The following is a 25419-nucleotide window of genomic DNA, read 5'->3' as shown; positions in this document are numbered from 1 at the left end:
TAAGTTGTGCTGTGACAAGGTAAGGGTGGTATACAGAAGATAGCCCTATTTGGTAAAAGAGCAAGTCGATATTATCTCAACAGCTCAAATAAGCTAAGAGAATTGACAGTCCATCATTACTTTAAAACATGGTCAGTCAATACGGGAAAAAATTACTTTGAATGTTTCTTCAAGTGTAGTCGCAAAACCATCAAGCGCAATGATGAAACTGGCTTTCATGAGGACCGCCACAGGAAGGAAGACCCAAGTTCATTAGCGTGACCAGCATCAGAAATAAGTTCAAGTAACAGACACATCACAACATCAACAGTTTAGAGGAGACTGCGTGAATCAGGCCTTCATGGTCGTAATGCTGAAAAGAAACCACTACCACACCAATAAGAAGAAGAGACTTTCTTGGGCCAAGAAACACGAGCAATGGACATTAGACCAGTGAAAATCTGTCCTTTGGTCTGATGAGTCCAAATTTGAGATTTTTTATTCCAACCGACGTGTCTTTGTGAGATCTTGGCATGTGTGGTTCCCACCATGAAGCATGGAGGAGGAGGTGTGATGGTGCTTTGCTGGTGACACTGTCAGTGATTTATTGAGAATTCAAGGCACACTTAACCAGCATGACTACCACAGAATTCTGTAATGATATACCATCCCATCTGGTTTGCACTTTTTGGGACTATCATTTGTTTTTCAACATGACAATGACCCAGCACACCTCCAGCCTATGTAAGGGCTATTTGACAAAGAAGGAGTGATGGAGTGCTACATCAGATGACCTGTTCTCCACAATCACCCAACTTTAACCCAATTGAGATGGTTTGGGATGAGTTGGACCGCAGAGTGAAGAAAAAGCAGCCAACAAGTGCTCAGCATATGTGGGAACTCCTTCAAGACTGTTGGAAAAGCATTCCAGGTGAAGCTGGTTGAGAGAATGCCAAGAGTGTGCAAAGTTGTCATCAAGGCAAAGGGTGACTACTTTGAAGAATCTCAAATGTAAAATATATTTGGATTTGTTTAAATGTTTTTTGGCTATTAAATGATTCCATAATATATGTTATTTCATCATTTAGATGTCTTCACTATTATTATACAATGTAGAAAATAGTACAAATAAAATAAAACCTTTGAATGAGTAGGCTTGTCCAAACTTTTGACTGCTACTGCATTCTTGAGTCAAAAGTTATGGTTAATACCGTGATTTAATATGACTAAAAATAGTCATGTTGAATTGAGAGTATATAATGTGGTGTTTTAGTTAAGTGAGCAGTGAGTCTGTGTCTGTCTGAGAGCACCATGATCTTGTTGTCCCTGGTCAAAGGGCTCCTCTCTCTGCAGGCAGAGAGGCAGAGAGAGAGATAGGGCTGGTTAAAGTTTAACCCTGCAGGCTCATAAAGCAGCTGGGGGACAGTGAACCTTTGGAGTTTGATATGATGTGATGACAGAATCACCCCAGTGACACGTTGCTAAATTCCCCAGAATGAAGGACTGAGTCTTCCGGGTGTTGATCTCTGGAATTGCTCAGGTAAGCTTAGCTCCCTAACTCTTCCTGGTTGTGTGTCTGCTGCTTTGGAGTCTTGTAAAAAAAAGAAAAAGCTCCCCTTGGAGATCTGCTCTCTTAGCACTGAGGATATTGTTCATGTGACAGATCTAACTGATCACTGTGGTCAAATGTTGTGTTGGGTGACTCGTATGCTTCTGAGGACACGGTCGAGGTAAGAAAGCAGGAGGCAGGCATGGTTAGATGGTTTCATGTAGATGTTTGGAAACAACTTTGATTCAACCAGTGGGGTGTCATTTTCTGTTAATCTTGTTGATGTTGAAGGTGTCACATGTGTGACATGCCTGGCGGGGAAAAGCCACGTTTGAAATAGTCATTTTAATTCAGTCGTTTATACTTTTGTAGCCGGTCTACCATTTTTATTTGTCAATTGATTCTAGGACAGTAAGGGCATAGTATTCACAGTAGGGCACTTACAGTTTCAGATAAGACAAATGGATTAACAGTAGCTCTTTCAACTGAAATGTAATCCTATTAAATACACCTACCACTTCCTACCACATACATACATATGGTATGGTAGGCCAGATTCCAATGAACATATGGGACCTTAGTCATAGCTCCATTTTAAATTTGACGTCCAGTAGAAACAACACATAATAACCCAGTAAACATTAAAGGAGACTTATCTCAAAAGGAAAGATAATTCATAAAACGTGTGACTAATGACTCCAAAAGGGAAATGAGTCTGAACTATTTGATATCATTTGTATTATAAATCTTTTTGGACTCATTTCTCCAGCAGCAACAGCGGCCAACCCAGTGGCCTTCAGCCCTGTGTGTATTTAGTCTCAGTCAACAAAGCTACTAAAAGCAGGTACTGATCACTGCCAGATAAGCCTCCGTCTAGTTATCTTGTTTACGCAAACGGTAACCAGGCTATCGTGAAGAGAGCCCCAGACAGAGTGAGAATAAGAGAGAGAGAGAGAGAGAGAGAGAGAGAGAGAGATTGTAATGGAGTTCTGTGGTATTATGTCCACTCAGGGCCTACCCTCATAACAACGCCTTCTCTCCAAGCCACCCAGAACAGAAATAGAACCTAAAGACCGTTTTCCTCCCCAGGTGTTTACCTAGGCTTAAAGTGGCACCCGCGTAACCCAATACCTCATATTTGACAGTAGAGATTCATTGAAGGTGTTTCTTGGTCAGGGAATAGAAGAGTGATGTTGCCATGGCTGGCTGCCTACGCTAATGTTGTGCTAGTGAATGATTAGGCAATAACTCATCTCTCTAGACACCGGCCTGGAGAGTATCATAATGGCAGCTAATACTGAATTCACAGATTCAAATAAATGACCTGGGTCCCAGTATTGTTACTGATGACAGTGTGAACAAACAATCTGAAATCTGAAATGAGAGAGTGAAACCATATCACCTCTGGCTTGACTGTCGTGAATGACGGTGCTCGACTCAAGAGCAGGTCTACTCCAGTATTTCATATTTTGCCTGGTGTCTTGACATTTACAACAAAGCCTTCCAGACAGCCGTTGAGGAGAGTGATGAGGAGTGAACTGTGAAAACAAAGACATCTGTGGGCTTGTGTGTGTTGGCAGAATTCACTTTCTTAAAGGAGAGATTGGCTTGACTGTATTTGGAAACATTTCAAGGTGAAAAAGACAGTGTGTACATGATATCATAATTTCCATCACGATTGGCACTTAAGAACGTTTGAAGATCGTTTGAGTGGCCGTCACCCCTCACGTACCCTTTGACCCCTTCTGAGTGGAGCCTTGTCGTCACTAGCAGGCCTCTCTTTGATCCATACATGTAGAAAGAAACAGAGACAATCAGGATGGAAATTATTGCAACACTCAGAGTTGCCTGTTTACTGTATCTTCCTGATGAGTTAATCAACCTCTTACCAACAAAAGGGGATTATCTTGAAGTAGCCTATAGTATGCTAGTGTTGGGCGTCTTGTGTCTTGTGATTGGCCATTGAAAATCAAAAGGCTTGATTAAGGGACCCTTATTCAAAGCTGTTGCATAAATACTTCATGTATGTCTTATGTGTCAGTACATGAGTGTGAGAGAGTGGGGTGGAATAGATTGAGACAAAAGGGGCCTCAGTGGGGGTCTGCTGTTCCTGTGTTTGGCTGAGTTTCGTTAATAATTACATAGCTGTCCTTGACAGGGAACTGAATGAAAAAGGCTTATCTTTACATGTCGTCATGACATGGAGCAATGGCATTAGTGCACAACAGCTGAGTACATGTTGGAGGTGCTATTCGGCCAAAATCAGACTTGATCATTCTGTAAAGGCAATCATTCTGTAAAGGCTAAAGTGTACTTATGAGCAAATGTATCTCACAATACAGAGCACAATTATCTTGCTATATGTGGAATACATTACTAAAGGTCTGAACTAGTTCAAGAGTTTATGCCTAAAAAGTGAAAATAGTAACAAAAGAAGGCTCAGGCATGGTAACAGTGTGATTTGGTGACCTACTGAGCTCCAGTTCAGTCGGGTAACTGTATGGGTTGTTCAGCGATGTCACTGATGTGTTCTGAATTGTGATTTAATTTCAGTGAGCACCCCTAATTTTGCTGATTTATTGCTGACAATCGCTCTCAATGGAATCTAATCAAAAATCCGGGGATGGACTGACGGGCATGCAGAAAGAGGTGCCGCTGCGTGCACTCATTCAGCGCACGGGATACCAGTTATTGCAGGTAGGAACCAGACCCCAATCATTTAGGGCTTTCACCCAGTATATGACCAATGCACAGTGTTGGATACTATCATATGGCCCCCGCACAAAAGTCATCCTTCTTTATGGAGTTTGTGTGTAATGTGAGGAAGTTGGGGCTCTGATCAAATCCGTCGCCTATCCATCAGCTTCAAACCTATTTTCGCTAGGCCTCGGTCATGACAAGTGATAATGGGGCACCACCCTGTGGTGGAAGAGACAAACGACTGGATCCCTTTGGCCGTTATTGCTGCAGTCTGGCCCCTGGCAATTGAATTTGATTGGTGCTTCTACATCTCATACTTTATTGCTATGTGGATTGTCTGGGCAATTTGTGCACAACTACAAGATCATACCAAATGAAGATATCAGGGAGATTTCTATATGAACGCTCAATTCTCTCATTTGGAATGAAACCTGGTTTACAAAAGGGCTTTGAAGTGGTAGGAAATCCTCACAAACCCTGTGCTATTGGTTAGTCATTCCAGTTGTGTCCACAGGAGAATGGTCAGAGGAGGTACGGCGGGCCCTCTCCAGGCTGGGAAGGCCCTCCCCCAGAGAGGGGCAGTGAGATCTTTGTGGGGAAGCTACCCAGGGACCTCTTCGAGGATGAGCTGGTCCCCCTGTGTGAGAAAGTAAGAGATGTTTGCCCACTTAAAACAGTTGCCAAAGTGTAACCTGTTGTATGTCTTTGTTTAAAAAAATAAATCCCCTTTCTATTCACAGTTTGGGAAGATCTATGAGGTTCGGATGATGATGGACTTCAACGGCAATAATAGGGGATATGCATTTGTTACCTTCACCACCAAAAATGAAGCTAAGACCGCCATGAAACAGCTCAATAACTATGAAATCAGGTAAGCAATCACATGACACAAGGAAATTAAATGGAGAAAAAGCCCTGTGTCGCCTAATGGTCAGCTACCAGAAACATATGCCTCAGTCATGGAAAACTCATTGCAGGACTACGAACACTCTCTTCATCAGCATACAGCAACGATATCGGATTTCATTGTGTACATCGTTGACAAACTAAATCAATCTTCCCATTCAATTCAATCTGTTTACTCTCCAGGAACGGAAGACTCCTAGGAGTGTGTGCCAGTGTGGACAACTGTCGTCTGTTTGTGGGGGGTATCCCCAAATCCAAGAAGAGAGAGGAGATCCTGATGGAGATGAAGAAAGTGACAGATGGGGTGTTGGAGGTGATTGTTTACCCCAGTGCTGCGGACAAGACCAAGAACAGGGGCTTCGCCTTTGTGGAGTATGACAGTCACCGCGCTGCAGCCATGGCCAGAAGGAAACTATTACCAGGTACTGGACCCTTATTTCATACAATTAACAGTCATAGTACTGAGAATCAGTCAGTCAGTCTAATCGGTCAGTCAGTCTAAAAACAGCATCATTGTCACATAATCCTATGGAAGGATATAGTGTATCATATTGGATCATGATAACTTTGAGACTTTTGACTGTGAAAACCAATTTGGGTCTTATGACTCTGGGTGGTCTGATTGGCTGAAATGTTGAACTTCCTGATCTTCTTCCCCAGGGAGGATCCAGCTGTGGGGACACGCCATCGCCGTGGACTGGGCGGAGCCTGAAGTGGAAGTGGACGAGGACACCATGGCAACGGTGAAGATTCTCTATGTGAGGAACTTGATGCTGGCTACTACAGAAGAGACCATCGAGAAGGAGTTCAACAGTATCAAACCAGGCAGGTTCAGTTACAGTACAGCCGGAGAGTGTGTCACGTTCAACAACGAGTTTCTGTATGTGACTGTGTGTTGTAATGGGGTTGATAAGCGGATGCACGTTAACGACCCACAGGTGCTGTAGAGAGAGTGAAGAAGATCAGAGACTACGCCTTTGTCCATTTCACCCAGAGAGAGGACGCGATAAGCGCCATGGACGCAGTGAACGGAAAGGTATAATCTCCCACACTTTCTCTCTTGCGGGCCTCTCTCTCTCTCGCACTGGTCCATCCCAGGACATGTAATGTTATAACGACACGTGCTTTTATCTAAAGTGACTCCCAGTTAACCATACGCGCAATATCAATACATGCAACACATGTGGGAATCAAACTCACATCAGAATCAGGCTCCAGCCACTCAGCCACCAGAACCAAGCAGTATCACACAACAATGCACGATCCAGCCACACAACCGTCCTCTACACTGAACAGTTCCTAAATGTCAACTCCTCCTCTAGCTGGTGGATGGCTCTCCCGTGGAGGTGACCCTGGCCAAGCCGGTGGATAAGGACAACTACGTGCGCTACACCCGGGGTACAGGTGGCCGCGGTGGGGCCCTGCTCCAGGGGGAGTACACCTACACACTGGGCCAGGTGTATGATCCCTCAGCAGCCTACCTGGGTGCCCCAGTGTTCTACGCCCCACAGGCATATGCTGCTATTCCTAATCAGTTCCGCTTCCCCAGTGCCAAGGGGCATGTGGGTGGCCGTGGCCTGGTGCGCACACCCTCGGTTAGAGGTGGGTACCCTCTCTCTGCTTCTTCTCCACAGACAATCAGTGAGACACGAATATATGTGGCAATTTATCTACCAATCTTTGTCTTTGAGTACCTGACTTGATCAATGGTATCTGCTATAATCACTTGAGAGATCCAAATCCAACCAGCCTCGATGGGTAGATTCCAACATCAGCACTTCACTGAAAGATTCAACTGAAATGACTTGTCTAAATTGCGATGAATGGTTTTAATCAACAGCATGTTCTAAAATACTTCATTCAAATGTTAAACAAGGCTGGAGCCAAATACACATTTTGCAATGATACAGTATATTTTCTTTCATTTATGTCTATGTTTGATCTCCTAATAGAGATAAGTTACCCATTTTCATGCATTTAGCACTTTGCTGTACTGCTTTATTTATAGTAGTAAGAGATTTGGGATGTCTGACTGTCATTCAAAATGTGCTCTCCATGGCTGCATATTACAGTCTAGTATGACAAGTGCGATCATTCAATTAAGTTGGATTTGGGGGGAATTGAACATGTTGAAAATGGAATCATTGAAATGAATGACGACCAACCAAAAAAAAAAAAATCGAAATAACGCCACAGCTTTAAGTGGTGAAAATGAGAATCGCTGTACTGTGCCGGCCTGGATGACACCATAATCAGTGTTTACATCGTCTTGATGGCCCCCAGGTGATTTCTGGTGATTTTGATTGGATTTAATGCCTTCTTGCATTCCTAGAAATTTACATGAATGTACCTGTAGGGGCAGCGGGGGTGCGCGGAATGGGTGGTCGCGGATACCTTGCCTACGCAGGTGTAGGCCGAGGCTGTGCCACCTACCAACTAAAGACAGACAAGCACCCCGACGACAAGCTCTTTGACCTGCTGCCGGGCATGGAGCTCACACCCATGAACCCTGTGTCTATGAAGCCTCCCGGTATCAAACATGCGCCACAGGTACACACCTCCCGGACGAGGCAATGAACTGCATGATGAGGAACAACAACAAACACGCACCCACACACTTACTTATTAGCCCTAAATAAGGTATTCAGAATTCTGCTCACTCAATAATTGAATGTTGCAGAAAAACAATGTCATATCATTGATTGATCTATGGATATGTGTTGATTCGTATACCATCTTCCAGATCTTGGAGGATGTGTGTCAGAAGAACAACTGGGGGCAGCCAGTTTATCACCTTCACTCTGCCATTGGACTTGATCAAAGGCAACTGTTCCTCTACAAAGTCACCATTCCGGCTCTGGCCACCCAATACCCTAATGTGTAAGAAACACAGCCATACTTTGGAGTCTACTGTACACATCAGTTATTTTTTTCAGTAGTGGCTTCCTATATCGAAGGACCCCTTTGGATAACATAACCTTATAAAGAAGTTCACTTAAAAAAATTTTTTTACCAAATCTGTGTTTTGGATGTAAATGGCATGTTACAGAAGTGCCCAAACACTTTCTTTGCGATACCACTTGGTTTTGAGAAACGTAATCCAACAGCAATAAAACTCTTCGTGCTTGTTAAGAAGTTGCAAGGGCACAGATCAAACATGAGCAAAGACTCCAAAAACACCCAAACATTGTCATTTTAGAAACGGCAACGCTCTCAGTATAGCGATGCAGGTCTTTAGATGTCGTACACATGAAATTGTGTCATTCCCAACTTTATCCGCAACGTTATATTCCATGTCAGGCATGTGGCGCGTGCGACTCGAGCGATACTTCTTCCGTGTAGCTCGCGCATGAGCACACAGTAGGCTCTAGGTCCTGGGAGGGCAACTCCAGTCCTCCAGGGCCTGATTGGTGTCACACTTTTTCTCCATCCCTAGCAAACACAGCTGATTAATCAGATTGCATTCTAAACTGAAGATCATGATTAGGTGATTATTGGAGTCAGGTGTGTTAGCTGGAGCTGGGGCAAAACTGTGACACCAAATCAGGCCCTCGAAGGACTGGAATTGCCCACCCCTGCTATAGCTCGAGTCACACGACATGTAATATAACGTTGTGGATAAAGATTGTAATGACACATCCGCTGAATAAGCATGAGGAAGTCTATCGCTAAGTGGGGTCAATTTCTAAAGCCAAGTGAAATTGCAAAAAGAGCAAGTGTCTGGGCTCTTCTATTATATACCATTTACATACATACAACATCAACTTCTTTAACCTTCTCTCCCTTCTTTCCTCCAGGCATCCGTTCACCCCAGCCAAGCTGTGTACTGCTGTGGATGAGGCCAAGGTCCATGCTGCGGAGCATGCCCTGCAGACCCTGGGGCTGCAGACAGAGGGCGCTGAGGCCTCATCTGCAGCAGTAGCTGCATTCCCAGGTATGTTGTAATTTACTTCTTTTATTTTTAACCTTTATTTAACAAGCCAAGTCAGTTAAGAACAAATTCTTATTTACAATGACGGCCTAGGAACAATGGGATAATTGCCTTGTTCAGGGGCAGAAGGACCAATTTTTACCTTGTCAGCTCGGGGATTCCATCTAGAAACCTTTCGGTTACAGGCCCAACACTCTAACCACTAGGCTACCTGCCTCCCCCAAAGGTCAGTAAGACTAACCATCATCCAACCCTCTCTCTAGAGTAGGTCGCTAGCCTAGAACCACATAATGGTATACACTACAAATACTAACCAAACCAAAAGGCTATCCGGCCTTCACTGTGGCAACCCGTGGAGACGGTTATGGAGTGTTCTAGTGCCATCCTGGAACCTCATTAATGGCATATTCTGGCAAGTGCTAGTTTGTGATAGGTTCTAGAAAAAAACTTATAATTACAGACACAATAACAGTAAGATATGAGATTAAACCATTTAAATGTATGTCATTTCTCCTGATCTGCAGGTTACACAATAGCGAACACCTCAGCCTCAGTAGCTGCCTCCCAGCTCAAACAGGCTGTCACCCTGGGCCAGGACCTGACAGCATACGCTACCTACGAGGGCTATCCGGCCTTCGCCGTGGCAACCCGTGGAGACGGTTATGGAGTGTTCTAAATTTCATTTGATTGTGTTGATCTATTTAGTGGTAGAGGACCAGAATTAGATGTTGTAGAGTTAGCAAATTGTCAGAAGTAGATTGTTTATGATGCATTTGATCATTATTTTGACAGCCAAGGATTTTTTTCCCAAATCCCCTTTTATATGACACAGTTGCTGGTTCATAGTGACGGACTAGTGACTTCCTTTGACCCAATAGAGGTTGTAGTGTCCCTTTCAAGTTTGTTCAATTGTCCCTAAAAGTCTTTATATTTCCTCATAAAATCATTGATAGAAGTAGAGTTTGCAAATGTCAGGGATACCATTTCTGCCATGGTTTCAATGGTGACCTTTACTTTCTACCTAAATCTCCTGCGGGTGCCTTTTGATGTTGTTGTACATTGTTAGACTGAAAACCACTTTTGATGGTGAGATGTGTGAAAAAGTTTTTTTTTCTTTCCTGCTATTTGTGTCTCAGTATTTACAAATGCATACACAGAATGTGTTTCCCTCTCTTTTCCGATGTTATAGTGTGCAGAAAGCAAAAACCATCCACAAGCTGTGAAGCTGAACTGCCTATTTAAATTTTTGAAGGTTTTGTTGTCTATGGAAGTCTGTGCAAACGTGTCTGTTTTATCCATGGGATATTTATTGTCAAAATGTCTGATTTTACATTGGAGTGTTAGCTATGGACGATCATCTTGAACAGAGATCGATGTCATTCTGTTTTGCTTATTTCCCTTATTACCTTACACCCGACCTAGGCTTGTGAACATGGACGTTGGGAGTGTTAACACACTTATCAGGGCACGAAACGACACTGATAAATATGATAATGCCGAAGCAGTGACAGTATTAAAGTGTGTATAGCACTTAGAACGTATTTTTATACTAGAAATCCAACACTATTTGTATAGTTATATTGTTTTTGGATATTTCAAAATTCTCTGTGCCTCAATTTATCTGAAATCCCATAAAAGCAAATGATAAAGGGTTGAAATAAATGCAAATCTGAAATTTAAGGAGAAATGGGTACATTTTTTGCGAAACTACATGTGGTACTGCTTGGGTAATTAGAAAGTGTCATGAACTGCAATTGCCCATGATGAATAAACCAACTGCATTTTGAGAACTGCTTTCTTCACTTTACTACAACCTTTTCTCTCTACATATGACTAAGAAATGCGTCACAATACTTCAAATCCTTTCATTCTATTAAAGAATCAGGACTGCACATAATGACATACTAAAAACATGTGAATAAACGGATCATAGACAAATTATCTTAAACTTCCATGGGAGATGAAATATAGACGAGCACTGAAGCTGTTCTCATTCAAAACCACACATATTTTCCCCTCACACCTTGTAGAGTGTAGTCCCCGTTTGGCACATGGGCTATTTGCACGTTAACCCAAAGGCCGGTTTTGTTTTTGAAGCATGGGTCTCGTGTAATGCTTTAGCATGGGTCTCGTTTAATTAAAGCTTTAGTACTGTACATGCATTGTGTTACATTGAAATAGAGAACATACAATATTTATCATATCAGGGCCACTAGAAGTGTACACTATCTTCTGCCTTATTTCCACTGCTGGTCTAGTCGTATTCAAATGATCAGTGGTTAGTAATTCGACTTTATTTTGGAGACTCTGAAGACATCCGACACACCCTCATACGCCATGATCACAGTCTCTAGGAATCCCTTCCGCTGTTTGTAGTGTCCAAAGTGTCGGATCCTGTAGGAGCCAGCCTGGGCTGACAGAGGGATGTGCCACTCAATGGTAGCATTGCTCTCCGCTCCATTCTTCACCCAGTGAAACCTATTGGGAAAGGAGAGGAGAGGAGAGGAGACAATACAAGAGAAAACAAGAAAACAAGAACACGGGGGACATGAGGGGTCAGTGTCACCCTCCATTCACACCCTCCATTCGAACCCCCCCCCACCACCACCACCACCTCCACCCCTGATGTCGTCCGGATTATGTTGTCTGAGCTGCTCAAAGAGACTGTGACCTCGTTACTGTCACACAGATATATATCAGGCTTTAGACTCATCATGACCACACCATGGATGTCAGTGGACCAATGCGGACCCCATTAAACTAGGGTTGAATCTAACCCTAATTGGGCTATACCACCTCTAAAGACCACCCCCAAGCAATAATCCTGCCCAACCTACCTATGCTCCTCTCAAAATACCTGTTATGATACTGTGAGATTACCCAGAGTCAGATGAACTGGTGGATACCATTTTTATGTCTCTGAGTGCAGTATGAAGGAAGATAGTGGTAGTTTTGCGAGACAACTAAGCCAACGCTAACTAGCATTAGCACAATGACTGGAAGTCTACAGGTACAGTAGCAATGCCAGCGTACCAGTAGACTTCCAGTCGTTGCGCTAACGCCAGTTAGCATTGGCTCAGAAACTACCGCCAACTTCCTTCATACTGCTCGAGTTCATCTGACTGGATAAGTAGAATAGCCTGTGTGTTAAGCTGTGGTGATAATCAGATACAAGGTGCTGACTCAGCACAACATTATCAATGAGTGGTCCTTGAAAGATAAGGCCCGATGTGAATAATGCCCAAGATAAAATAATCAAACCGAACAGATAGTTTTCCAGGTGCCGTTAATTATTACAGAGGCCATTAAAAATGGATTGGGTCTGATAGAGAGTTTATGAAATAAGGAATTTGAATGAACAGTGCTCTACCTTGTCTCCCAAGAGGCATCTGTGTGAACGACGTCCCAGTGTGCTGTGCTGTTATGATACTTTTCCACGGTAACAAAAGTCTTATCCCTCTGAAATGACATGGTATCAGTGATGTGCTACACACTATACAACCAAGGTATCTAAAGAAGCATAATGCCATCAATGATACTAGTTAAGTGTAAGATTGCGGCCTCACAATGTCTCCTGAGTGTCTTGGATTCCCTGCAACAAATGTGACAGAAGCAACATCCCCCTACAGGAATACATTAACATCGCTTGAACTGCATTCATATGCTGAGGAGATTCAGTATTGATGTTGTAAACACATTTTTTTTTAAACATCAGCTCATTGCATTTTGACAAAGTCAGACTTACAACCGTGTACTCTGGGTCCACTTGCTCTAAAACCTCTCCAAACGTGGTGTTGATTGGCTTTTTGTCTACAGCCGCAGCAGGAAGCAAGCTGAACAGCTGACTGTCCTTGAAGAAAGGGGGCTCGGGACCCTTGGGCAGCTCCTGCTCTTTACCCTGTGAGCATAGGGGAAGTTGAAATACAGTAGGCTGGAATAGGACATTCACTGTAACAGGAGCCGGTACGTGTACTGTACAGTATGTGGTCCTCACCTCTGCAATGGCCTTGGCCAGGCCCCTAAACTTCTGAATGTATGCAGAAAGTGTATGAGGCCCGTAGATGGTGGAAGCTCCTTCATAACGCTGGATCTGTAGAAAAAAACACTCCTCAGTGTCTATGGGCCCTTTTGTGATCAATGATTTGATACCGCTCAAAATCGCTTGTTCTCTCGTACCTGGTACTCCTCATAGGTGGTGATGTAATGAGTGTAGATGTTGCACAGGCCAGCGACGACCACCTCAGCGTTACTGAATGTTCCCTGGGCCTCCAATTCCTGATCAACAGACACATACACAAGGATCATGTAGTTCACAACGATGGGGCTGAAGTGGAGTAGGTTGAGAGCTTCAAGTTCCTCGGTGTCCACATCACTAAGGATTTAACATGGTCCAAACACACCAACACAATTGTGACGAGGGTACGACAACGCCTCTCCCCCTCAGGAGGCTGAAAAGATTTGTCAAGGGCCCTCCGATCTTTAGGACCTCTATACCAGGCGGTGTCAGAGTATGGCCCTAAAAATTGTCAAAGACTCCAGCCATCCAAGTCATAGACTGTTCTGTCTGCTATCGCATGGCAAGCAGTACCAACAGGACCCTGAACAGCTTCTACCCCCTAGCCATAAGACTGTTAAATAGTCAGTTAAATAGTTAACCAAATAGATACTTGGACTATCTGCATTGATCCTTTTTGCACCAACTTTTTGGACTCATCAGTGTCACATACACTGCTGCTACTGTGTACCGGTGGAGGCTCCTCAGAGGAGCAAGGGGAGGACCATCCTCCTCTGTGATTTTAATACAAATTAAAATTATTAAAAACATTAAAAAAGTTATCATTTTTAGATAAAACTATAGCAAATACATTCATGTCACCAAATAATTGATTAAAACACACTGTTTTGCAATGGCATACAGTAGCCTCAACAGCACTCAGTAGCGTAGCACGTATTGGCTTCAATACGAAACCTAGGAGACACATTGTTCTCACCCCATTCCATAGACTTACACAGTAATTATGACAACTTCCAGAGGACGTCCTCCAACCTATCAGAGCTCTTGCAACATGAACTGACATGTTGTCCACCCAATCAAAGTATAAGAAAATGAATCTAGTACAGAAAGAATAAGCTACAGCCAGTAGCTGTAGCTAAAAGCTTAAATAAATCATTCTCTCTACTATTATTCTGACATTTGAAGTCGGAAGTTTACATACACCTTAGCCAAGTACATTTAAACTTTTCACAATTCCTGACATTTAAACAGAGTAAAAATTCCCTGTAATAGGTTAGTTAGGATCACCACTTTATTTAAAGAATGTTCAATTTCAGAATAATAGTAGAGAATGATTTATTTCAGCTTTTATTTCTTTCATCACATTCCCAGTGGGTCAGAAGTATACATACATTCAATTAGTATTTGGTAGAATTGCCTTTAAATTGTTTAACTTGGGTCAAACATTGCGGGTAGCCTTCCAAAAGCTTCCCACAATAAGTTGGGTAAATTTTGGCCCATTCCTCCTGACAGAGCCGGTGTAACTGAGTCAGGTTGTAGGCCTCCTTGCTCGCACATGCTTTTTCAGTTCTGCCCACACATTTTCTATAGGATTGAGGTCAGGGCTTTGTGATGGCCACTCCAATACCTTGACTTTGTTGTCCTTAAGCCATTTTGCCACAACTTTGGAAGCATGCTTGGGGTCATTGTCCGTTTGGAAGACCCATTTGTGACCAAGCTTTAACTTCCTGACTGATGTCTTGAGATGTGCTTCAATATATCCATATAATTTACTTCCTCATGGAGCCATCTTTGTGAAGTGCACCAGTACCTCCTGCAGCAAAGCACCCCCACAACATGATGCTGCCAACCCCGTGCTTCACGGTTGGGATGGTGTTCTTCGGCTTGCAAGCCTCCCCCTTTTTCCTCCAAACATAACAATGGTCATTATGACCAAACTGTTCTATTTTTGTTTCATGAGACAGAGGACATTTCTCCAAAAAGTACGACCTTTGTCCCCATGTGCAGTTGCAAACCATAGTCTGGCTTTTTTATGGCGGTTTTGGGGCAGTGGCTTCTTCCTTGCTGAGAGGCCTTTCAGGTTATGTTGATATAGGACTCGTTTTACTGTGGATATAGATACTTTTGTACCTGTTTCCTCCATCATCTTCACAAGGTCCTTTGCTGTTGTTCTGGGATTGTGATTTGCACTTTTCGCACAAAAGTACGTTAATCTCTAGGAGACAGAAATACATCCACACCTCCAATTGACATGTCAATTAGCCTATCAGAAGCTTCTACAGCCATGACATCATTTTCTGGAATTTTCCAAGCTGTTTAAAGGCACAATCAACTTAGTGTATGTAAACTTCTGACCCACTGGAATTGTGATACAGTGAATTATAAGTGAAATAATCTTTCTGTAAACAATTGTTGGAAAAAGGATGTGTGTCATGAACAAAGTAGATGTCCTAACCTTGCCAAAAGTATAGTTTGTTAACAAGAAATTTGTGGAGTGGTTGAAAAACGAGTTTTAATGACTCCAACCTAAGTGTTTGTAAACTTCCGACTTCAACTGTATGTTGCAAACTTTCATTCATATGCTAGGTTGTAGAAACCTCATGATGGGTATCGGGAACATTAGAGTATCATGTAGTATGCTCTTCTCTGTATCACGGAGGCCCTCCGCACTGCTAAAGCTAACTCTCTCTCCTCTGCTCTCATCCTTCTAGACCTATCGGCTGCCTTCGATACTGTGAACCATCAGATCCTCCTCTCCACCCTCTCCGAGTTGGGCATCTCCGGCGCGGCCCACGCTTGGATTGCGTCCTACCTGACAGGTCGCTCCTACCAGGTGGCGTGGCGAGAATCTGTCTCCTCACCACGCGCTCTCACCACTGGTGTCCCCCAGGGCTCTGTTCTAGGCCCTCTCCTATTCTCGCTATACACCAAGTCACTTGGCTCTGTCATAACCTCACATGGTCTCTCCTATCATTGCTATGCAGACGACACACAATTAATCTTCTCCTTTCCCCCTTCTGATGACCAGGTGGCGAATCGCATCTCTGCATGTCTGGCAGACATATCAGTGTGGATGACGGATCACCACCTCAAGCTGAACCTCGGCAAGACGGAGCTGCTCTTCCTCCCGGGGAAGGACTGCCCATTCCATGATCTCGCCATCACGGTTGACAACTCCATTGTGTCCTCCTCCCAGAGCGCTAAGAACCTTGGCATGATCCTGGACAACACCCTGTCGTTCTCAACTAACATCAAGGCGGTGGCCCGTTCTTGTAGGTTCATGCTCTACAACATCCGCAGAGTACGACCCTGCCTCACACAGGAAGCAGCGCAGGTCCTAATCCAGGCACTTGTCATCTCCCGTCTGGATTACTGCAACTCGCTGTTGGCTGGGCTCCCTGCCTGTGCCATTAAACCCCTACAACTCATCCAGAACGCCGCAGCCCGTCTGGTGTTCAACCTTCCCAAGTTCTCTCACGTCACCCCGCTCCTCCGCTCTCTCCACTGGCTTCCAGTTGAAGCTCGTATCCGCTACAAGACCATGGTGCTTGCCTACGGAGCTGTGAGGGGAACGGCACCTCAGTACCTCCAGGCTCTGATCAGGCCCTACACCCAAACAAGGGCACTGCGTTCATCCACCTCTGGCCTGCTCGCCTCCCTACCACTGAGGAAGTACAGTTCCCGCGCAGCCCAGTCAAAACTGTTCGCTGCTCTGGCCCCCCAATGGTGGAACAAACTCCCTCACGACGCCAGGACAGCGGAGTCAATCACCACCTTCCGGAGACACCTGAAACCCCACCTCTTTCAGGAATACCTAGGATAGGATAAAGTAATCCTTCTCACCCCCTCCCCCCTTAAAAGATTTAGATGCACTATTGTAAAGTGGCTGTTCCACTGGATGTCTTAAGGTGAACGCACCAATTTGTAAGTCGCTCTGGATAAGAGCGTCTGCTAAATGACTTAAATGTAAATGTAAATGTAGTAGCCGAAACCTATCGATGTTACATTGAGCTGGGTGAATGGAATATGAATGATAGTCATCCAATATGCTGCAATAGAATAAAAAAAATATTGGCCTCCCTAATCTCGAACGGCACCGTCCACCCATGCTGTTTACTATCCTAGTTATAGTGCATTCTGAAAGTACTTAGACCCCTTGACTTCTTCCACATTCTTACTTATTCTAAAATTGATTCGATTTCCCAACCCCTCATCAATCTACACAAAATAGCCCATAATGACAAGGCAAAAAAATGAAATATAATATTTACATAAGTATTCAGACCCTTTACTCAGGGTCTGCTTTTCTGCAGATATTCTCAAGCTCTGTCAGGTTGGATGGAGAGTGTCACTGCACAGCTATTTCCAGTGATGTTCAATCGGGTTCAAAAAGTCAAGGGGTCTGAATACTTTCCGAATGCACTGTATATGTACACATCCACCTCAATTACCCCGTACCCCTGCACATGGACCCGGTACTGGTACCCCTTGTATAGCCAAGTTATTGTCACTCAGTGTGTATCTATTATTACATGTTTTACTTTTCTATTATTATTTTCTCTATTTTCTTTCTCTCTGCATTGTTGGGGAGGGCCTTAAGTAAGCAATTCACTGTCAGTCCAAACCTGTTGTATACAAAGCATTTGATTTGATAAAATGTGATTTGTATGACATACATTCATATTTAAAACATAAAGAATGCTAACAGAATATTTGCCTTAATGAGTGGGTGTGCATGCATGTGGTGTGTGTGCGCGTGCATGTGTGTGTGTGCCTACATTTGTATGTGTGTGATATTTGATTCTCACCTGCTTGACTGCCTCTCTTATCCTCCTTCCTGACATCGTGCTGCAACACAACGGGTCAACAGATTCAATCAATGTCTTTTAACACGTCAGCTAAACAAACACTGCGGACTGTCTGTTTTGTGTTGTGTGTTCTCTCTAAAGGTTGACTTGCATTGTTCTTTCAATGTGCGCCTGAATGCGTGACCAGCAACCACAGAGTCACAACCTGTTCCATCTCAAGTCCAACTCTAACTCATTGTTGCTTAATCACATTTTCCATGGAAGCATTGTGAGGAGAATCTAATTAGGGTCTATTAGGGTAATAAAAAATAAAAAAAATACAGACTGTAGTGGAAACTCACGTCATTTCTCCAGGGATAGCCACAATGGCCACAGGTCCTATGGTGATGATCTGAACGTCCACAATGCTTGGGTGCCAGGGGAGGGGCCAGGTCATCTAAGGCAGAGAACGACACGGTTACCGTCACATCTCACCGATGGTGACATCATGTACCGTACACTGACACACGGCTCTGGCTATGGAAACCCAATTTCCCTACTGTACCGCCACAGTTCAAGCCCATGGAAAGTCTCTGGCCGCACTTGGAACGCAATGGAAAAAGGCAGAAAGAGAACAGTGCCCACCTCTCCAGTGCTAAAGAGAATAGGTTTGGGTTGGTGGCAGTCCTGCGTCTCATTGGAGGGAGCTCCAAGCAGTGCATCTCTAATTCCGTCCCAAAATGGGTCACCCTCAACAGCCCCTGGATACATACATTTCAGAACAATTAAATACATTGAGGGGTGATTATCTCAGTGACAGTTATCTTAATATAGTACAATAATATACATTGAGTGTTCAAAACATTAGGAACACCTTCCAAATATTGAGTTGCACCTCAATAACGTCGGGGCATTCCACAGGGATGCTGGCCCATGTTGACTCCAATGCTTCCCACAGTCGTGTCAAGTTGGCTGGATGTCCCTTGGGTGGTGGACCATTCTTGATACACACGGGAAACTGTTGAGCGTGAAAAACCCAGTAGCGGTGCCGTTCTTGACACTCAAACTGCACTTAAATACCAATACCAAATGCCAATATCAAATACCAATCTACACTGATTGAAGTGGATTTAACAAGTGACATCAATAAGGGATCATAGCTTTCACCTGGATTTACCTGGTCAGTCTATGTCATGGGAGGCGCATGTGTTACTAATGTTTTGTACACTCAGTGTATAATGGACAATAAAAAGCAGAGAAGGGTTTCTAACCTTGTGTGAAATTGAGGTCGCCTCCTCCGTCTGTAGTCCCTGCGGCGAAGCTGTGGCCCAGGGCTGGTTTACAGGTTCTGCCCTGATTGTGAGAGACAAGCGTGGTCAGAATCACAAAATTCAATACATATTGTATCAAAATAAACTGGGTCAAACTTCTGTAGTTATAATAATTAGAAGAAGAATAATAAGGTGGGTGCTTATATTTATCCTATTTCATACATGTACAAGAGTGTATTAATACGCGTGAGTGAATTGAAAATGTGTTTTTTTGCACATCCCAACTCTTCCTGAGACACCCTTAGAGAGTGGGATCACGGCCAGTGTCTGCCATAATCGACGGCGACCCTGGAGCAATTAGGATTAAGTGTCTTGCTCAAGGGCACATTGGCAGATCTTTCAGTTATATCACACTGCAGTCGACATCAGGGAATTATATTATCCTTGAAAGTACTTCCAGCATTATCTCTGATGTTGATAAAACAAGGCACCATAAAAGTCAATACCTAGAACATCCTCTTAGTGTTTCAAGATAAAGAGTGAGGCAGAGGTGAGAAGTTGAATCGAGGGCATTCTTTGTTACTTGCGACACTCTTTTTGGTTTGGCTCCCTGTGTGCTCTTACATGTTTAGAGGTTAGGTTTAGAGTTAAGGTTAGGGTTAGGGTTTCTCACTGTGTGTGTAGAGTTTAGCTGGACGGTCACGTCAGTCATATTCACCCACTGATGGGCTGCATGGAGGGGCCCACGAACCTCCTGTCTGGCCTTACCATACAGATCCTTTAGGGGGCAGACAACAATATAACAGGCATTTACAGTTTAGTCATTTAGCAGACACTCTTATCCAGAGCTAATTAATGCTAACTTAATTAGCATTAAGTGCCTTGCTGAAGGGCTGAACGACATGTTTCGCCTAGTCTGCTCGGGGATTCGAACCAGCAACCTTTCGGGTTACTGGCCAACGTTCTTGACCCTTAGATTACCTAGATATGAATCACCAACTCAACTAATCCCTTGATGGAGAAGATAAACATCTATCCACGTAATTGGTTTCTCAGCAAGGCAAAGTTGTTTCACAGATCATGGACTTAAAATGGGCATATCACTCATAGTGACCGGTAAGATGTCTTACCTTTGCCCTTTTGAAAATGTTCTCTCCTATGATCTTGGTGTTGTTGAACATGTCAGATCCTGCCGGACCCAGTGCAATACACATTTTTAGCTGGAAAAAAATCAAACAAGAGGTGGTGTACACAGGTTGGAGCGGTAGTGTTTTTTTTTTGCTATGGATTCTATGCGAACATAAACTCTGAATTTGCACTGAACGTAAACATGCTGATGCTGTTCAGTAAACGTCTGATACAGTATTCCATGGAGTACTCCTATTGTTTTGTGTCTGCCGTACACACCCCTCCGATGGGACAGGAGCTGTTGAGGTAATCACAGGGGAGTCCAGTGTTGGCACAGAATGGCCCTCTGATGTTTGGGCTGGCGTCTCCCAGGTTAGAAGAGGCAAAGGCTGCCACAAACGGCCCCTGGAACAAGACACAGTGTCACACATACAAATGGAGTAAGGCGTCCTTCACATACAGTACCAATCAAAAGTTTGGACACACCTACTCATTCAAGGTTTTTTAATAAAAAAAAAAAACTATTTTCGATATTAGTGAAGACATCAAAACTATGAAATAATCACATATGGAATCATGTAGTAACCAGAAAAGTGTTAAACAAATCCAAATATATTTTTGATTTTTCAAAGTAGCCACCCTTTGTCTTGATGACAGCTTTGCACACTTTTGACATTCTCTAAATCATCTTCACCTGAAATGCTTTTCCAACAGTCTTGAAGGAGTTCCCACATACAGTGGGGCAAAAAAGTATTTAGTCAGCCACCAATTGTGCAAGTTCTCCCACTTAAAAATATGAGAGAGGCCTGTAATTATCGTCATAGGTACACTTCAACTATGACAGACAAAATGAGAAGAAAAAAAATCCAGAAAATCACATTGTAGGATTTATAATGAATTTATTTGCAAATTATGGTGGAAAATAAGTATTTGGTCAATAACTAAAGTTTATCTCAATACTTTGTTATATACCCTTTGTTGGCAATGACAGAGACGAGTTGAGTTTTTACCAAAAAGTTATATTTTGGTTTCATCTGACCATATAACATTCTCCCAATCTTCTTCTGGATCATCCAAATGCTCTCTAGCAAACATCAGACGGGCCTGGACATGTAATGGCTTAAGCAGGGGGACACGTCTGGCACTGCAGGATTTGAGTCCCTGGCGGCGTAGTGTGTTACTAATGGTAGGCTTTGTTACTTTGGTCCCAGCTCTCTGCAGGTCATTCACTAGGTCCCCCCCGTGTGGTTCTGGGATTTTTGCTCACCGTTCTTGTGATCATTTTGACCCCACAGGGTGAGATCTTGCGTGGAGCACCAGATCGAGGGAGATTATCAGTGGTCTTGTATGTCTTCCATTTCCTAATAATTGCTCCCACAGTTGATTTCTTCAAACCAAGCTGCTTACCTACTGAAGATTCAGTCTTCCCAGCCTGGTGCAGGTCTACAATTTGGTTTCTGGTGTCCTTTGTCTTGGCCATAGTAGAGTTTGGAGTGTGACTGTTTGAGGTTGTGGACAGGTGTCTTTTATACTGATAACAAGTTTAAACAGGTGCCATTAATACAGGTAACGAGTGGAGGACAGAGGAGCCTCATAAAGAAGAAGTTACAGGTCTGTGAGAGCCAGAAATCTTGCTTGTTTGAAGGTGATCAAATACTTATTTTCCACCATAATTTGCAAATAAATTCATTAAAAAATCCTACAATGTGATTCTCTGGATTTTTTTTCTCACTTTGTCTGTCATAGTTGAAGTGTACCTGTGATGAACATTACAGTCCGCTCTCATCTTTTTAAGTGGGAGAACTTGCACAATTGGTGGCTGACTAAATACTTTTTTGCCCCACTGTATGTAAACAGTCTGAAAGTTTTGATTTTGTTAAAGAAAGAAATCAAAGCTCAGCTCTCGAATGATTGTGGAGAAGGTTTAGTCAACTTGCCGTTACGGAGAACTGCATTAACATGATTTAATTACAGAAGTTAAGTTTATTACACATTCAGCCCAAAAGTGCAGAAAAATAACATTTAGATTGTCTCTGTTTATTTGTTCCACACAGGCTCTCAACAGACTCGAGTCACTCTCCCAACACACACATTCAATCATTCTGTAGTTGCAATGGGGAAACGGCCAACAGCCACCACGTCTCTATTATACTAAATATGAAAATGTTGACTAGACAAGGATAATGAAACCTCACCTCTCCAGGCAAGAAGCCAATGTTTTTCTCCTGCTCCAGTAGGTAAGAGGCATAGCCCATGTTATCACTGCTGACCATCTGATTGGTGTAGTTCATACTGACGGCATGGACAGCGAACCAGCTGAAAGTGACAGTGCCATATGTCAATGGGTCTGATAAATGTGAACCAGCGGGTCAGAGGGCCTCAAAGACATCTCACTGACATTCTCATAAGTCATTATAGCCAGATTTTGACACCAACAGGTTGGGTTTGTATGATGCACATAAGAGGTGGAAACATGTTTCTTTTTTACCTGAGCATGCCCATACCATCTCCATCCAGGTCTGTGAACTTCAGAAGTGTGACCTGCTTGTCTGTGTTGGATTTATACCTGTAAAAGGTTGTATGATTGAGAGTCTACAATACAAATCCATTTCTGAAACATTCATTAAAATGAACAAGCCTGGTCTACAAGCTATATCCTGTATTTATACTTTGTGAGCTACTGTATGAAAAAATGGTACAAACATACTTGTTCCTCTCCTCTGCAGGGTTGTTGAGGTAGGAGTGAGGACTTCTGTTTAGGTTGCTCTCCTCAAGCTCTCCTTTGCTCATGTAGATTCTCCCAGGTTTTATACTCCTGTGTGCTATATCAATGCTCTAAGTGGACACATAAGGTTTTATTGTCAAACCGCAAACTCCAACAGCATTTTCACTAGTTCATCCATTTTATTGTATTTAGATACCGTATATAGTGAAGTAATGCACTGTAATGCATAAAACGTGATCAATATAGTCAACTTGAGGCAGTAAGATAAATGGATTTATATATTGCAGTCAGGAGTGACATAGGGACAGGCACCTTGACAATTCCATTGACGATGGCTTTGATGGAGGGTTTGATGTAACCTTTACTAGTGATCATGAAGAGGGTGTATTGGAAGTACCCACCCAGACCAGAGTGTGTGTGGGTGCCGCTCAGAATCACGTTGTCCTGTCTGTACAGGATACCATATTTCACCTCAAGTTCCTTCAGCACCTAAAACGCATTGCATTGGATGAGACAACACTGACTACTAATTCAAACGTATGCATTTTTTGAGTGTGTTTTATAGTGCATTTGCATTCTCCATTTCCGTCAGCCTCCTCCTTGATTCTGAAAGTTGATAGAGCTTAACGTGTGTGTGTGTGTGTGTGTGTGTGTGTGTGTGTGTGGTTCGGTATACTGTAGCTCACCTCCAGCCGTAGCCTCTGAGAGACCATGCCGATGTCAGCTGTCACAAACACCACCCTCTTGCTCCCATTATCCACAATAAAGGCCCTGCTGAAGAGGCGTGTGTGGATACCCGCAGCAGTCTGCTCCAAGTTTGCATAGCCCATCTGGAATGAAGATATACCATTAACTTCCCTGGTTTATGGCATTGTAAGTGCAAACTGTAAACAAATAAAAAATGAGGACTTCTTATCACAGATCTTATCTCGTTGTCTCGTCATAAATGCTATCACAGATTCTTATCAGGTACTTCTCAATGTCGGTGGGTCAATCTCGGGCCACATCTCCATGACAATGATTTGTGAGCATACAAGAGACGCCACTAGTGTAATGCAAGAAGCATGCGTGACGTTTTGTGAAATAGTCAAGAAAATACCCAAATAAATAAAACTTCAGTTTTGGAGTCCTGAAGGACCGCTGCCACTCACCAGGGGGACATCCCCAGGGGGTCCTGTGCAGTCTGCTCTGCCCACCCCTATGAGGTATGGGTTCTCATGTTGTCCTGCAGTAGGATTTACTGTAGGCTCTGGTTCCTCTGTAGTCGAAAAACATTACACATCAGTTTTTCATAACATCAAAAATAAACACGTTTCTGAATTAGACTTTTAGAAATAAAAGTAATTAAGATTTCAATTTTTGACAGTCATGTGGTCAAGGAACTTTTACTCGTATTCGTAAATAAACAACATGATAAACCCCTGCTATCTCGCACTGAAATAACAAACTGCCCACATGAGCAAAAGCAGGCAAGCGGACATGAACTCTTACGCAATCGGTCTTCCCAGTGGACGGCCATGACTGAGATGAGCCCCACAGACACTGCGGTCATGACCACGAACAGGACCATGAGGGTGACTTCAAGGGTGCTCAGGCCACAGCACACTGTTTTCCCCCGAGCCATGGCCCAACGCTAAGCATAACAGACATGGTGGTAAGAATGTTAATAGAGGCACTTCTTAAAAATGTGAGAAGTGTTTCATGAAAGAAAGTCATTCAGCTTAAATCTTGATATAAGCACACTAATGATACGAAATGTATTAGAAAATGATTGCAAATAGAAGAACGAAACGGTTATTGAAAAACTGTTTATGCTGCATCGTTTCATTCCGTTTTTTGCATGGATTTATTTTGCAACTGGACAGAAAAGTGTAACCTGTCTAAGTTGACTATATTCCACAAGCAATCACAACTGTTGAAGCTCCAATTCTTTCTAATATTGAATGACATTCCAAGATAACAACGGTCAATAGCAGAATCATTTCTAGTTCACTGCAGAACGACACGTCATAGCACACCACGAGAGCATAACGGGTGTTTGTCATGGAGTAGAAAATGCCATTACCCATACATAAGAATTCCATTTCAACGTAGCAAAGCAACAAGGTAAAAGCATGTCATACTCACGTATTGTTTACACGCTCCTTGAGCGACGGATCAATATCTTCAGGAGAAAAAGACAACACGGATGGAAGAGTGTCTAATAGACCGACAAGGTTATAGTGTACAGTCCTGAAACATAGGTAATATGACTTGACTGATATTTTGTTTTTTACAGCCTGTATTGAAAACAACCCAACAGTACAATAAAATAAATCTCCGCCTTGTCCAAAGGTGGCTTTTGTTACATAACTATTGGATTTCACATAGTATTTTCACTCCAAAAGGTCATAGATGTGTATGGTTGATTACAGAGTGATATAATATT

The 25419-nt window shown here is 43.1% G+C and overlaps 2 protein-coding genes across 6 annotated transcripts; one reads left to right on the top strand and one right to left on the bottom strand.

Moving 5' to 3' along the window:
• Window positions 1-1409: 1409 nt before the first annotated feature.
• On the top strand, window positions 1410-10855 carry a1cf (apobec1 complementation factor). 4 transcript variants are annotated; one of them, XM_029684702.2, is made up of 12 exons: window positions 1410-1519; window positions 4082-4225; window positions 4743-4877; window positions 4969-5099; window positions 5318-5556; window positions 5795-5959; window positions 6073-6170; window positions 6457-6736; window positions 7467-7684; window positions 7878-8014; window positions 8932-9068; window positions 9590-10855. In XM_029684702.2, exons 2-12 carry the CDS (start codon window positions 4127-4129, stop codon window positions 9739-9741), a joined length of 1791 nt encoding a protein of 596 aa, XP_029540562.1. In that variant the 5' UTR covers window positions 1410-1519; window positions 4082-4126; the 3' UTR covers window positions 9742-10855. The 4 variants fall into 4 exon arrangements, with proteins under 4 accessions (XP_029540562.1, XP_029540564.1, XP_064858511.1 ...); XM_029684704.2 differs by having other exon boundaries at window positions 1411-1519; window positions 7491-7684; XM_065002438.1 differs by lacking the exon at window positions 1410-1519 and adding an exon at window positions 1558-1709.
• A 320-nt stretch (window positions 10856-11175) lies between these two features.
• asah2 (N-acylsphingosine amidohydrolase 2) lies at window positions 11176-25279 on the bottom strand. 2 transcript variants are annotated; one of them, XM_029684699.2, is made up of 21 exons: window positions 25119-25279; window positions 24483-24624; window positions 24143-24249; window positions 23678-23821; window positions 23304-23480; window positions 22974-23101; window positions 22755-22832; window positions 22462-22582; window positions 20546-20671; window positions 20269-20358; window positions 19812-19916; window positions 19139-19220; window positions 18513-18628; window positions 18230-18324; window positions 17889-17928; window positions 13242-13340; window positions 13060-13155; window positions 12811-12963; window positions 12632-12688; window positions 12436-12524; window positions 11176-11543 (listed from the first exon to the last, which is right to left on the bottom strand). In XM_029684699.2, the coding sequence occupies exons 2-21, from the start codon at window positions 24613-24615 to the stop codon at window positions 11345-11347; spliced, it is 2235 nt and encodes a 744-aa protein (XP_029540559.1). In that variant the 5' UTR covers window positions 24616-24624; window positions 25119-25279; the 3' UTR covers window positions 11176-11344. The 2 variants fall into 2 exon arrangements, with proteins under 2 accessions (XP_029540559.1, XP_064858509.1); XM_065002437.1 differs by having other exon boundaries at window positions 12811-13155.
• Window positions 25280-25419: the final 140 nt, after the last annotated feature.

The sequence above is a fragment of the Oncorhynchus nerka genome, linkage group LG16 (genome assembly GCF_034236695.1).
Source record: "Oncorhynchus nerka isolate Pitt River linkage group LG16, Oner_Uvic_2.0, whole genome shotgun sequence".
In the NCBI taxonomy this organism is placed as follows: domain Eukaryota; kingdom Metazoa; phylum Chordata; class Actinopteri; order Salmoniformes; family Salmonidae; genus Oncorhynchus; species Oncorhynchus nerka.
This window is presented reverse-complemented; position numbering and strand designations above follow the sequence as displayed.